Source organism: Sinohyriopsis cumingii, chromosome 16 (assembly GCF_028554795.1).
Source record: "Sinohyriopsis cumingii isolate HCF-2022 chromosome 16, ASM2855479v2, whole genome shotgun sequence".
Lineage (NCBI taxonomy): Eukaryota > Metazoa > Mollusca > Bivalvia > Unionida > Unionidae > Sinohyriopsis > Sinohyriopsis cumingii.
The window spans coordinates 62,019,061-62,035,291 of NC_142976.1; the positions used below are offsets into that span (position 1 = coordinate 62,019,061).

Consider the following 16,231-nt stretch of genomic DNA (forward strand, 5'->3'; position numbering starts at 1 on the left):
TGATGATTTGACATACATGGGATAGTCCAGGTTGAACAGCATTGACAACAGGTGGGTAGATGATTCTACGTTTGTCCACATCTTGTGACAAGAACAGGTGATGGGAATGAAGTGAACTGCGGTTATTTATAGTGGAAGAGTGGATCGAAACGGATTGAGTTCTTTCAGCAATCCAAACACTCATTACAAATTTCAGTCAGAGTGCAGAGTCTGTCTTCCAATCAGAAGAGAGTGGTCTGTGATGTCACATTCCCTATACTGATGCGCTAGCATCTGTGCACAGTGAATCAATGTGACAGAGTACATGATGGAAACTAAGAAGACAGTGAATTGGGTTGCACTGGCTGTGGAGACGAGGAGTGATGGCATATCAGTGGCTACCAAAGCAAACACTATCCTACTTCCAGAAGAGACAGATTTTAATTGGAATTAGTGGATTTTCTCTCTTCTTCACAAGAATTTGTTCCTGTACCAGCACCTTTGCAGCCTTCTCCTTCCTTATCACACATAGAGGATTTTAGACAGAGACAGAAAGAAGAACTAGATACATTTTTGCAGCAGTAGAAAAAAGCAGAATGAGCCTTTCTCATTCATCAGAAACAGTGAGAAGAGGCGAGTAGAAAATGACAGGAGGAACAAGAAGCATAGATGAAACAATCTCTAGGAGAGAAGAAGGATGGTAAAAGTTAAATGGTGACGGTACTCTTAGACATTTTGGCAGAATTAAGAAGTCAGCTCTTCCATCATTCTCGTAGGATTGAGAGTGAAATGAATACTTAGAGGGAAGACACTGACCCTTTATATATATGGAAGACACTGGCCTTACATTGATATAATTGGGAACATGAAATTTTAAATGTAGTCATTTGACTTTGTGCTATCAAGATGAAATGATTGCATCATTTCATGGAGAAAGGAGAGGAAAGTAAGAGGCAGAAACGTGACATATCACCTCGCACAATAGCTTAAGTCTTGGCTCAAATCCATGCCAGCAATTTCGAAGATGACATGAGTTAACCAGAATCCAGACCCAGAGAGTCTACACCAAACCAAAGTTCAAATTTCACCCTCAGTAACGCCTGAAAAGTACTACCATATTCAAGAGACTGATAAACATTCTGCTAGAAAATTGAGAACCATGGCCTACACAGTGATGTTTAAAGATTTCAAGTCAGACGTAGCAGGACATCAGAATTGACATCTTCCAAAGTCATCGACAAGATTCAACACATACAGCAGTCCAACAACAAGTTTACATCACCGATGGAAAAGCAACACTGTACATGGCCCACATTTCTCTTCCCAAAGGGACCAGACACAAAAAGGTGTTACTGGTAGACAACCTTCAAAGCACCAACAAAAGCCTTGTCCGAATTAACAACCCTCAAAACCATATGTCTTTAGCCAGGACTATCATGGTGGGATGAATATATGCTGACAAGAACGAAACCGCAGAATGGACAAGAGCCTGGCAAACTATTCAAAAATCAAACTGAGCCAAACATTGAAAAGAAGCAGAACTCCTGTTACAGCAAGCAGGCCTATCCAAAGACACCCTGTAGCATTCCTGAAATGGGAAAACTGCAAGACATCTTGGCTCCATGATACAACTTGAAAGTACACCCTCAAGAACTGTGAAGACCTCTGTTGTTTCAAGGCAAAAATTTCAAAGACGGAAAATACTTTCACGTCTATCATCACAATGAACATTTCAATGCCATTACCTGTATCACCGCATTCCTGAAATAGTTATTATTGTGAGAAATGTGACTATGGCTATAACAATCAAGAGCAACACATGCATTGTGGATTGAAATGCTCGAAGGACAAGAACAAGTGCATTGCCCTGCTTGTCAGCGCACGTTTGTTAGCCCTACCTGTTACCAACAACATCTCAAAATGCAAGGTTCACAGTGGAAAAGTGCTTGCCAACTCCTGAGATTGTGCCATACTTGTGGACAAGTGATATATACCAAATGTGCCAAGGCTCATTATGTCCAGGAAAGAAATGATGTCACATTTGTCACCAAATCGTGGACTTGGAACATGAATGCAACATTTAAAAATACTATTCCTAACAAGAGGAGGGAGAAGATGACCAGAAGAAGAAAGGGAATTTCATCTTTTTTTATTCCGAATGCATGCAAGAAACTGGAATTCACATTCCTGATTTCTGCGTAGCTTGTCAAGCGTGTGAGAAGTGCATCCAAGAACCTATATTTAGTCATTGTCCACACTGTAGCAAGATTCCTGGAGGACATGAAAAAGTCTTTCAAGGACCTAACACACTGACCGATTTTGACCAATGTATCTTCAGGCTTGCCAACCCTGACAAGTCTGCCTCAGTAAGGCAGCTGACTTTTTTTTCCCTAAGATTGATCAGTCTTCTGTAAGGTATAACAAAATATCAATAACTGCTATTGTAAAGCTGGAAAACAATTAAAAGTTTGACGCATTGACAATAAACATTATATTCAACTGAAAAGTTTGTAAAGTACATGTAGACTTTATTTACCACTTGTACAATTGCACAAACTTTAGTTCCAAACTATGCAACAAATGGCTTGCTGATATCTCTCAACTTGACATAATTCTTGGAAATTCTTTTCCATTTCACACGATGACAGCAATCATATCTCCCGCCACGAGACATACTCAAATTGGCACGTGATGTCCAATAAATGTAATTGTGTCCTTTCCAGGTTTCATTCACAAGAATCTGAATACTCCTTTTTATTCTTGTTTTAATTTTTAACACTTTTCTATAAGCTTATTTTCCCTTTCATCTTAAACATGCATCCTTTCTGGACGCCATTTTTAAAAATTCTATAATCAACAGTTTGATCATGCAGATGCTTCACATGAACAAATAGATGTAGTTTAAAGCGTTTGGGGTGATGCTGTAAAGTTAGTCTGGTTCCCTAATTTTACTAATTTTAAGATGAAACCCGGATCCAAATACAACACGGATGAATCAATAATCAGGATTTTTCGGCAACAATAATTTTTCCGTAGTTTTGGCTAGTATGCCGTAAGTCCGTATTTTAAGGGTAATTTTCATAAGACTTATGGAAAATCAGCAGGTCTGACAACCCCTTCAACAAAAAGGCTACCACAATCATCTAGAAAAGACATACTAGTCCAATTGCCAAACTATGTGTCTGTCTTTGTGTTTGTCTGTAGGTTATAAAAAATAGAAGTGTGTCTATAAGCACTTCGTTTCTCTTTGTGAAATAGTGTGTGTGTGTGTGTGTGTGTAAAAAACAAGTGTGCCTATAAGCACTTTGTTTCCCTGGTATTTTTAAAATGTTAGAATGGTCATAAAGTGTGTTTGTAGGTAAAAAAAGTGAACATGTTTCTTTTACGTCCGCGTATTCCATGTTATTAAGGGTAACGTGGGTATTGTTAGTTTTTGTGTAAGGGGGATGGTTTCCTTCATGTCCGCTTTGAAGTACATAAAGTGTAGCGTTCATCAGTCTGGCTACCCATAGTGAACAAGACAACATTAATGAAAATAAGCAGAATCACCAAGCTACTTGAACTTAATTCAGATGCACCAAAAGTATGCCAGACAACTCCTGGATGAGCTGGCCATGGAGTGGATACAGAAGGAAGCCAGGATTGAAGAGGAGGAGAAGAGAAAAAATAAGGAAGAGGAGGAAAAGAAAAGACCGATCCTGCCTAACCTCATGATTAGGCCAGTGTGTGAGGTGAAGCTTGAAGTTAGGACACCAACACTGCCCCACCAACAAGTACCACAGCTACTACCTCCACCACCATGTCAACCACAGCCACTGCCACCAGTACCAAGACCTGTGGTTCCCCAGATGGAAAAATGGGAGGAGGAGTTGCTAGCACAAGAGATAAGGAGGCCACAGCATCCACAAGTGTGGCACAGAAGACACCCAAGGGAACATCAAGGCTTCAGTATCTCAGAAACTGAAGGTTGAGGTTCTGAAGCCACTCAAGAGGTCTCTGCGCTCCCAACCACAACTATGAATTGGGAGCAGGACTGGAGCTGCCATTGCATATGTGTTGCCCAGCCTGGGAGGTGCCAGCATTAACAGGTGCATCTGAAGATGAAAAAAACCCAGCCCTTTTCAGGGCTAACCAGATCTCTAGAAAAGAGAGACTGATCAATTTGCCAATTTGTGTGAATGTGGAGTAATGGACTATAAACACAAACTCTTTAAGAATGTGTGTGTGTGTGTGTGTGTATGTCTATGTGTGCATGCATATGTTTGTTTGTGTGTGTGTGTGTGTCAGATCCAAAAGGAAAAGGAGGAGAAGGAGGATGAAGAGGACAAACAGCAAATAAGAATTTGGAACAAAAATATTGAAAAAGAAGAGAATGAAAAAAGAAAAAAAGAAGAGGAGATAGAGGACAAAGATGACAAAAAGAAGAGGAATGCAGTAAAGAAGATAAGCTGTTGGTGAAAAAGAAGACAAGACTGTTGTTGTTGTAGGGTTTAACGCCATTTTTCAGCACACAATAGGCTATACATGGCGGCCAGTATTAATGGTGGAGGAAGAACCCGGGATATCCCCATAAAGAACCACCAACCCTCGAGAAGCTACTGGCAAGCTTTCTCACATATCCACATTGGCCGAATCCGAGACTCGAACCCATGCAGACAGAGGTGAGATGGCAGTGATCCGTAACAGAGAGCGCTTTAGACCACTCGGCCACTCGGGGCCCCAAGACAAGACTGACATCAGAATACAAAGAAGAAGACCCAAAGGCCCTTTTCAGGGCCACTCCATTGCCTCAAAAAGATTTATTCTCTTGCCTAAATTGTGTATGTGTTTGTGTATTTGTTTCTTTGTCTATGTCTATAAAGAAGTTATATGTCCCACCCCACCAAGCGTTATATAATGTTGTATGTCCTGCCCTGCCAAGCGTTATAGCTTTTTTTCCCGTTGCCCGTTTTGCCCGATTGAGGTTAGCCACTTGCAACATTGTTGCCAGTGTCCATGACATCACCTGTTCCATTCCTATTGTCCCTATCCAAACTCAACCTATGTTCAACTTTCCCTTGTCCGTATATAAACCCAACCTTTTGTCCATATTAATCTTGTCCGTAAACGAACCCAGGGGGTCTTGTCCATATAATTCCCATTGTCCGTAAAGTGCCCCACATTACTACTGATACGAAATTAAAAAGTTAAACCGATCAGAGTTTCTTCAAATTTTGAAATCATAATGGCAAATTCAGGTACTTATATTTCCATGAGTACAGATGTAGGAAAATTCATTTGTTCAAATAGGGACAGGGAAAAAATACTTAATTTTTGGCATATTTTGATGCAATTTTGATATTTCACAAGCTTGATTTTTAAATAGGTGCAGAGTAATTCACAGTTAAATAATAAAAAAAATCCATAAGCTAGAAAAACAGTGAATTTTATTTTTGAATTGAAAAGATGAATAAAGATCTTGGTATTGAGCAGTTTTCACTGCAGTGACTGAACAATATGCAGACAACATAAAAATATGTATGGTCAAACAAGTGACATTTTTAAAAACTTGGGCTAACCTCATCCTAGGTAACCGAGTTTCAGAGTGTCATTCTGCCATAAGTACACTGTAGTCAGTCTCTTCAAGGAGACAGAAGAACTACAGTTATCATTAATGAAACATCATAAATGGCAACCTGAGATTTTTTTCTCATCTTCACATCATTTCTAAGACTGATAAACAATACCGGTAATATTGTTCAGATTTGCATGGTTTTTCAAGAACTTGGTGACGTGTGTACAAAAAGACAAAAGAAAATGTCAACTTTATAATAATGAATTTCTGCCACATCAAGTTTTCCCCCTCTTTACCATTAAAGCTTTGTAAAATAAAATTTTTTTCAAACACACCGGTACTGTACATGGGCTTTATTCATTGTATTTATGTTGGGAAACAGAATTAAACACTTTAGTGGAGAACGCCCAACATAAATAAAGGCAAGTAACTCTTCTTGCATCATCACTGTGTGCCAGTTGAAGGATTCTTAACATTTCAGTTGTGACATGATTTCTTCTTGTTAGTTTTGTACATGACTTTCAACATTATTTACTTAAGATACCAACAAAAAAAAGTTTTAAAAAATCAGGAATAAGAAGTATTCTGCATTAACTGTTTCCTATGCACATGAACCATTATCAAAATTTCTACAATACAAATTTTTCAAGTGCACAGCATGAATACTGTTTTCAATATGGTACATAAAAATTATATGTACCTATTTGTCCTATGCATCAACATTAATGTATTGTATATATCTTTTTATAAATGCCCATCCAACTACAAACAATATACACCAAGATCTATCATTACATAATGTGCTGGTAAATCAGTATCTACAGTGTTTGCTTGAAATTGTTGGCAGACTAAACAAAAGAGACCCAACATCTGTTGGGGCATTATACAACAGTAGCAGCTATGGGTCTATGCAGTTCACTGTGTGCTGAGTGTGTGCTATAAACATTCGAAATCAAGATGCACTTAATCTGTGCCTGGCACAAAACTGTGCATACAGGATGTGATTCCAATAATAAGTAGTCAAGTGGCAAGTTTACATAAGGTCTCACTGGATAGTTTCGTATTTTGACACCTCCCTAATTTTTTAGGTAGAAGGCATGAACCTAATTATTGTAAGCCTAGCATATATAAATTCGCACAAAAGCTAAATCTGTAATGTGGTTTAGATTTACTTTGAGTTAGGCTTGAAAATGGGTTGGCTTGTTTGGTGACTGCCTGTCACAGTTAGACTAGCACTGGAGATTAAATGCGTAACTTGGGCTGCAAATGAACAGCCAACTTGGCTTACATATTTAGGTATGTCTGCTACAGAGGTAAATATCTAAAAATCGAGATGGTTGAGGGGTGATCAAAAGTATGCTAATTTGTTATAGTACTAGTGAACTTTATTCATGCATAAAGCACATACCGGGTACTAATTCTTTTAGCTGCCTTGTCACAGGAGAATATTCAAAATAGCTCTTTGCTGTCAAAAATGAATGTAAAAAAGAGGGGCTGGTGGCTGTGTTGGTTCAGTATAAAAGCCACCAGTTGTATAAGGAATTAACCTGATTGCCACAGTCAAACTCTCACATGCATGCTTTCTACAAAAATCATTAGTTTGTTTTTATTTGTATTTCAGTGTAAAATTATTCTCATTTTTCTGCAATAGGTCCTTGTCGGATGAAAATTCACCATATAAACTGTCCAGTGATACCTAAAGACTACATGTGTGTGTGTATGTGTGTGGGTGGTTATTCCTAGTCATTCTTTTTCTGTTTGTTACAAACAATATCATTATCAGGTTTCAAAAAATTCATGTGAAGACTCATACTGAATTTTAGTTAACAATATCAAATACCAGTTTATAATTGCATTACTTATTTTATTCCAATAATAATAATCTCAATAACAAAATCCCAATGCAGTGAAGAAATAAATGATAACAGTCTTTGTGGAAATTCTACCTGAAGTTTCCTCTTCTGGCAAAAACGCGTCCAAACAAACATAAACATCAACAGTGACAAATTAAAATATATACACAGACATATATATATATATATATATATATATATATATATATATATATATATATATATATATATATGCATGCTAGTATCCAGCTCCCCCCATACCAATAAAACATCTTTAATCTGTGGTTCTTATTTATTTTCGTGGAAGGGAGTATTTAATGTATCTGAATATGCTTTAGTCTGATCCAATTTTTAAAAAAAATGTAATGCTAAATTTAATTATTGTCTTATTATTGGACTTTGTTTGGGGAAAATGACCCTTCCTTCAACAGCAGAGAGCCCTTTGCTAAATGTGCCCCTTTTACCCTTCCCTGTAGAAAACATTCCTTGCTGGAACACTTCTATGCATGCGCAATGCAAAGACAAGAAAAAAGAAAACTATTCTTCCATTGGAAAAAAACATAAATATGTATTTTTAAATAATAAATGTTTTATCTTAATTCATGCATCTTGCCTTGTGTGTGTGTGTGTGTGAGTGTGTGTCTATATAACTACCACATTTTTCTTTTTATTATACCCAACAACAGGGGCCCCGAGTGGTCTAGTGGTCTAAAGCGCTCTCCGTTACGGATCACTGCCATCTCACCTCTGTCTGCGTGGGTTCGAGTCTTGGATTCGGCCAATGTGGGTATGTGAGAAAGCTTGCCAGTAGCTTCTCGTGGGTCGGTGGTTCTTTCTGGGGTTTTCCCAGGTTCTTCCTCGTGCTGAAAAATGGCGTTAAACCCTACAACAACAACAACATATCTAACAACAAAATAAATTAGGTCATCACTTCACACATGTGTAATTTTATATATGAACATGTCTGAGCTCATTTCAAATTGTAATTGTGATTTGCAAACATATTATGAATCAGTCAAAGATATGTTAGTTGCCATTTGTCATCAAACTTTTTCCATGTACAACTGATATATGCGTAATATTTTTCAGACATGTAATAAAAAAACTCCATTTCTTTATTAAATGGGGCATGTACTGTAAGTAATGTTCACTATACATTTACAGATATATGATTTCAGTTGCAACAAAAGGAGATTAATTACCATCATCTAATTTGTTATGGTCTATTATAACCAAGAATTCTCTTTTTGAAACTTGAAAGTTAAGTTGATGATTATATTTACTCCTGGTCAACCCAATAAAACTAGTAAGTAATGATTCATTCAGAAAGTAATAGCATGTAATCACTTGTTTTTGGAACAGTTCCAAAAAGATGAGATAAAGTCTCTAAAGAGACATTACATAAAGAGCACATGCTTGTAGGCACTATTCCAATTTTGTTCATAAAAGCAATTTAGTAAAATCCTATGCATGTTTTAGTTTGAAAAAATCTCAGGCATAAAAGACAAGAAAAAGTATTCCTTCCAGTCAATCTCATCTGTAAACTCATATTCTTGATTCCATTTCAATACTGATGTTGGCCCAGAAATATAAACTTTAAGTTTTTTATGTATATTTTTACAGCCATGTTTTTTCCTTAATGAGCAAAATTACAGCTTTATGTAAAAATGGCCATATATATTTGAATTGTTTATATGAAGTTTGTTAGAAAACAAAACAGGATGGCTCCAAGCATGCCCTGAAAATTTAGTTTTTATCATTGAGCCTAACGATATCTTCTAACACAACTGAGAATGTAAAAAGAGGTTTTTTTGCTCCAATAAGAACTAGGGGAGGCCCGGTTGTTTCGTATCCCAGGGCCTGTGATCACTCTCAACGGTCCTGAATGTAATACCCAGATACATGAAATAAGATGTAATACCTAGATACATGAAATAAGATGTAATACATGTACCTAGATACATGAAATAAAATGTAATACCTAGATACATGAATTAAGATGTATTCCAATCTAAATGATATTCTTGGCAGTACCTTACAGTACTTCCAAATGCTTCCAACTGTACTTCCAATCCATACACATTTTTTTTATTAAAATTTATACTACGCCCTGAATGGAAGGTCTATAAAATTCAATGAAGGTTCAAGATAAACTGGGTCTACATTGTGATGACAATACAAATTATCATGTATACCGGTAATTTAGTTTCTGTTAAAATGTCTAGCTCATTTTCTGTAAATGTTTCATCTTGTTTAGCTAAATTTTGCATCATCTTATTGGCATGATTTGTATTTTCCAAACTGCAGAAACATTTTGAAACACTTTCCCCATCTTGAATCCATTTTGCCCTAGACTCTGACTCCTACTGTTTTTGGGAGATAAATTTTCACTAATTTGCTCTATTTTCTTTTTAATTCATGTAGATTATTTATATTATTTCATCTTCTAAAACAGTAATCTCATTTGTAATTTGATCTTCCTGTTGAGCTTGTTGTCTTTTTTATATGAAGGATGAGACATAGTTTTGCCTCATATTTCTAACAAAAGTTTTAAAAATATAATTGACTATAATGGAGAATGTACTCTGAGAAGCTGTAGCTGGTTCCAAGTTATAATTTGATGTGGGAGAGAGATTTTTGTTCTTGCACTCTTGAAATGAGTCCTTAACAAGTCCTGTGTATTCTAGTCTTTCAACAGTGAATTGTTAAACTTCCAAAATGTTGAGTTTTTCTGTTTTTAGAAAAGCAATAATTAGTGGGACTTGAAAATAGCCTGTTCTATAAACCCGGTTCTACAGTGGCATAATTTACCATTGTAAAAAGAGTTTCTGGAACTTGGAAGAGAACCTTGCCTTCTTCAAGATGGGGTTATTCTTTCTCTAAGTTATCTTTTTCAATCCACCTTTCTTTCTCACCTGATATTAGTTAGATTATATTTACCACAATATCAATTATTGTATCTCTTTTCTCAGGGTTATTTAGTGAGTTGTAATGATATGCATGGAGAGTTTGATTCATAACTAGATTGAAGTCACCTTCAATAATTATATGCTGATTATTAAGTCCTCTATATCCTGCCTCAATTCAGAGTAGAAATTTGGTGTGTCAACATGAGGACCATAAATGATTATTAAGACAGTACTTGTAATTTTATGTTTATAAGTGTGTACCTGTAATTTTGAGTTGAAATCTTAAGAACTATCTTGTTGCCATTTATATCTACTTTTATTCTGTGTACTGTAAACTGAAAGTTACTGTTCAATAAAATAGCTACTCAAAAGAACTATGATATTACTATTTGTTTACCAGTGGCATTGGATGCTTCCCACTTGACACTGCTGACCTTGTGCCGACCCACCCCATTTTTTCAATTTTAAAGTGTCTTAGGTTTTTTATATAGGTTTACATCAGAATTATTGATCCCTATTTTAACATTTGTCTAGTGGAATCAGACTTTTAGTTGTGTTTGGTAATAATTTGAGAGGATTTATTTATTTAAATCATTAATTGGAATTACAAAGTGCTTATTGTCTTTTGAACGAAAACACTATTTTGGGATTAATATTAATTCATTCAAGGACATTTTGGTTTATATGATTGTGATACATCAAGAATGTTGGCACATCAGCATGTCCAAGAGTACTGGCACATCAGCACATTCAATGCTGGAGTTCACTCTATATTTTAGGTTCATTTGTGATTTAATTTATAATACTGTAAGTTCCTATTAAATTTTCACTTTGTATTCCAGGGAAATAAATTATCTATTGAATTTTACTAAACTTGTTGGTGTCACTATTTTCTGTTACTTAGTTTAAGACCAAAGATTTGTAACAAGAAGCACATGACCTAAATGTCAACCTCAATCCAAATCTTTGATAATGTGGGCATTTATTACCTAGGTAAACATAAGTGAATGTTGAAGCTATACGCCAATCTAAAGGAGGCTGGACTAAATGGAACTCCTGAAATAAACTGCTTTAACACTGAGGCTGATCTAGGGCATAGATAAAAATGTGAATGAACAATCATGGAGATACCAAAGTTGTCACAATGTTAAGTTTCTGGCAAAGCAAGAAATAAATAGCAATAATAAAACACAATTTATTTAGTGACATCAACAGTCATCCCACAACATAAAATGGTCAAATTTATACAAAGGGCATTAGACTCAGGAACATTTCTAAGAAAAACCCACACCATTATATACTAGTCACCCTTTATAATCAACATTTGTATTTTGTAATAATTGAGCATTTGATCTTAACCATTAAGTAAACTGCAGATGCATGACTTGGATATTACTTAATAATGAATTAATGCGAAATGAACTGGATCTATTATGAGGTCACCTGATTCTTGTTGTTACAACATCTATGAATTCCATGTTTTTAATATTCTTTATATCATGCACTCTGACCATTTAGGCTCCTACCATATCATAAACTATCCAATATATATATATATATATATATATATATATATATATATATATATATATATATATATATATATATATATATATATATAGGTCATGAGATGAGAAGGTCAGAGGAAACTCAAACTAATGGGGCTGCATATCTTGATCTGTACTGCTTGCAGCTGGGTGTGACATTTATACATCAGTATATACAGCAGCCACTTGAGAGGCCAATTACAAATCTTGCTGGTCTGTCTTTGTTCTACCACACAGTCACAGTATCATAAATACCACAAGCACTGTTCAGTCTATGGTTATTAATTACAATGCTGATCAATACAGCTTCAGCCTTGATTCACCCCTAATTATAGCTCCATGGCTTCATCTTCCCATAATCTTAGGATTTCAGACACATATATATTCCTTGTCATATTACATGTATCACCAACAGACTTAGTCACCTCACAGCTAATACTAGTGGTGTGATGAGACAGAACAATCAAACTTTGGATGGTAGAGTGAAACAATGAAGCTCTTGATTGTGAGCTCAATTGTCAATTACAAATACGATGATATTATTCATGTGAAAAACTTGTACATGTTTAATTTTAAAAAGGTTTTAAATGTTTCGGGGATGGAAGCAACACTCACTTGAAATAACCACTTGGTTACATTAAAACCAGCAAGCATGGCAAAAACAAGAAACTAACAATACCAAAGAAAGGCATCAATGTGACCAAGTTCATATAATAGTGTTTTTAACTGATTAAAATCATGGCTTGAACAATATTGATGAAGAATCAGCACTGCTGATACTTTATCTGATTGCCATTTCTGACAGAGATCTCATTGCCATTTCTGACAGAGATCTCATTGCCATTTCTGAAAGAGATCTGACTGCCATTTCTGACAGATCTGATTCTCATTTCTATATTAGATAGGTCTCTTATTTTGACAGACATAGATGTTCCTGTACATCTAGTTCTCCATCCTCACTCCAAAATTTTCATTACCAATGACGTGCAGTTTACTTCATTGGTTGCCTTGCATATATTAGCACCATACAACACTGTCATGTAACTTGTTCATACATCATGTAACTCAGAGCTGTAAGCATGTAGTGATGAATACATAGATAATTCCTACTGATGAATATAACATTTTCCATTATCAATATTTGTTGATAAAAATAAAATTTAAACATTGATCACTGTTAATAAAGCTGTTGTCCAATCCATCCTTTCTTCTTGGTCTACTTTAGTATAGGTATCTGCTGACTTATGCATTTCAAACGTAAGCAAATTTTTGTATTTAATTTTTTTTAGTGAAGACAAAAACATAATGAAATTATCTGTCTAAAAGAAACATTTAGGATTCATCAATGGTTAAAATGAATGGCATTAAACTCAATTTAATTACACAGTTTAAGATGAAAAAAAAAGGCAGTAAAACCAAAAAATTCAAGTTACACGATTTCGAGTTTTGACCAAACCTGTCAGCTGAACACTGAAATAAGTCAAACCAAAAATTTCAAGTTACACGATTTTGAGTTTCGACCAAACCTGTCAGCCAAACACTGAAATCACTCATGTTAATCTAATTACATTTAAGAGGTCTTGAATTAAAACAAAATGAAAAGTGGGAGGGGTATTATTTTCCCTATTTATTTTCAATTCAGTATGACCAAAATCATACCAGCTTTGTTTTAAGTGTTTTAATTCACCAATATCTGTTACTTTGCCCAAGATGCATTTAAGATGTAATTAGATAATTAAAAGATTGACACTGGCCACAGTATTCAATGACCACTTATGGCAGGTATGATATATCACAAAATGTACCATATATTCACACATCCATAGGGTATTAATGGCTAGATAAAGATAGACAACATGATTAAAGCATGAAAATTAGTGCTTGCCTGTCTTGTTTTAAAATGGGAACAAAATCACTAATTGTCCTGGACTAGTGTCCTGGAAAATTTTAAATTTCTGACTTCAAAAAAAATTTGTCTGGGCTCTCACAGATGGGGATTTGATCAAAAGCTTTAATACAATTTAAATGACAATCTGAATACTGAATCACTTTCAAAATGGCAGCAAAAATCTAATTCCAGAAAGTTGCCATGGGATATCAAGCCAAGCTTTCAGATATTTGGAGTCCAGTTCAACAAAACTTCAATGTCTTAAAGGTGCTTGATAATGATCCAATGTTTTGCATAAAGCTAAAAACAATAACTACCGGGTATATAAAATTATGTCCATTATTTATGCAACTGTTTGGTCTCTTAAGATTTATGCAGATTTATCACAACTCTTTTGTTTATAATATTCTTTTAAAGAAACACTACAGCACTGTACATCACAAACAAATGTAGTCCAATAAATGAGACCCCAGATCTGGATTAATACTGATGGATGATCTGTTGGTCTCATATCACCCATTCATTAAATGTGAAATTTTTCTGCAGGCATCATCAACTGACAATAGCTCAAAAGATGTGAAAAATATTGCTAAGTGTCTAAAATGTACACCAATACACTGCAGACAGATTTATCCGCAAATAATTGCTCGATTTTATGAATAGGTGCTATCAGAATCACGAACAGACCATCATTATCAACAGATTTTGGGGTCTGATTTACTGGACAAAGGATACATGATGTAGCCATAAAGGACCTTTATTATCAATATCATGGAGTATGGCTCTTCAATATTCGAGGGGGGAAAAAAGACTACCATGACAACAGCCTTGCATGACTTCTGATTTAGCAACAGTTATTCTTATCAATCATTAATTACTTGATTCGACAGAAAAGTGTGTAATTCATTTTTCATGATATAAAGATGAACACAGTTTTACATGACAGATTCATAAATCTTCATGTTCAGCATCCTTACCATAGTTATCGCCCGTGTTAAATTGAATTTCGGCGGCGCCATATCCGTCTCGTCTGCCATCGCCTATTGGTGCAGTCTCAGCACGAGTGACAGTAAACCTGTCCGACATATCTGCACGAATTTAGAACCCACCCAGAAATCTGGCAGTTAGCAGTTATCGTTTTCTGACGAATTTCCGAATCATGATAGAATCAAAAAGCTATCAATAGCTATGTTGATTTATATGAACACTCGACACGATTTTCCAGTAATGTTCCGTATCAACGTCAATAGCAAATGAATGATTGCGTAGGAAGAAAATTTATTCCCGCAAGTATACCGACTTCAGATTCTCACAAATCATTCTGGAATTAACGTTGAAAATGCGCTGTGACTTTTCACCCCGTTCGGTTATCAGTATTTACGGACGGACACAAAGAAAGAAATTAGCATATCAGCTACTCTTTGACAACGTTAATTATACCGGGTACCTGTCCTCTTATCTGGTTTCCTCCTGGGAGATAAAAATAAGGGACATAACTCTTTTCAGGTCACGTTCGAATCATTTGTAGATATTAACGGAAATAGCTCATTCAAACTAGTTAGTCATAATCTAAGTCTCCAAACCAAGTCAAATGAAATGTACTTTGTTGACTTTTTTCTTGTATATATTGCTGGTCTACTTTTCCTATAAATGCATGACTTAATGTATCTTCTTCACTATAGTACATGATCCTCATAGGCGTATTTAGTGTAAATGGCGACCGGGTCAATGCTGAACTCCCCGCCATCGATTTCCGGCAATTTAATTTTTATCAACTGTTTTGGCGCCCCCAAGACCTCTGGGTCCCAGGGCAACTGTGCCCTCCCAGTTAGTATGCTACAGATGAATATCCATATGTTGTTGGCGGTTTTTCCCTCTTTATTTATGTACGACTTCATTGCAGGGCCGACAAAGGGGGGGGGGGGGCAACCGGGGATATATTCCCGGGGCCTAGACCCCTTATAGGCCCGGGCCGAACAACACTTTTTAATTTTATAAAATAATTTTTTTGTTTGAACAAGAACTCGGAGAGGCCCAGGTGTGTCTTGCCCCAGGTCCTGGGATCGCACCCTACCGCCCTGCTTCACCGTATCTTCTTCAGATAGTACTAGATCCTCCTAATATCTCTATACTGTTGGGTTCTTTTCCTCATTCATTTTCCTTCATTCTATTTTCATACTCTGTTCATTAAACTTAAGAGGCCTGGAATCCAAGTTTATAGTGCACTATATAAATAAAATATTGTCGAAATCAGCAAAAGCAGCAGGGAGGGTGAACTGACCACTTGCTTGAAAGTCCATTTATGAAAAATAAAACTTCAAACGAAAAAAAAGAAAAATACAATTGGGTTAGCTTATTTGGTTACTTCATTTTTGTCGTTCGTGTTTTCAAATTTTTATGCGTGTTCGTTTACCCGTCGGACACTCATGTTTGGTTGCACCCTCCTTGCTGCCATCTTTTTATCCAAAGATTTTATCAAGACCTATACGGTATCGTGACCG

General features: G+C 35.9%; 1 protein-coding gene across 1 annotated transcript in view; it reads right to left on the reverse strand.

Moving 5' to 3' along the window:
• Positions 1-15,184, reverse strand: part of LOC149780550 (solute carrier family 12 member 4-like) — a 241,300-nt gene extending 226,116 nt beyond the window's left edge. The window contains exon 1 of the mRNA XM_089937582.1: positions 14,708-15,184. Within this exon, the coding sequence (XP_089793708.1) occupies positions 14,708-14,816 (109 nt within the window). The 5' untranslated portion in view covers positions 14,817-15,184. The remainder of the gene's footprint in view (positions 1-14,707) is intronic.
• Between the last annotated feature and the right edge of the window lie 1,047 nt (positions 15,185-16,231).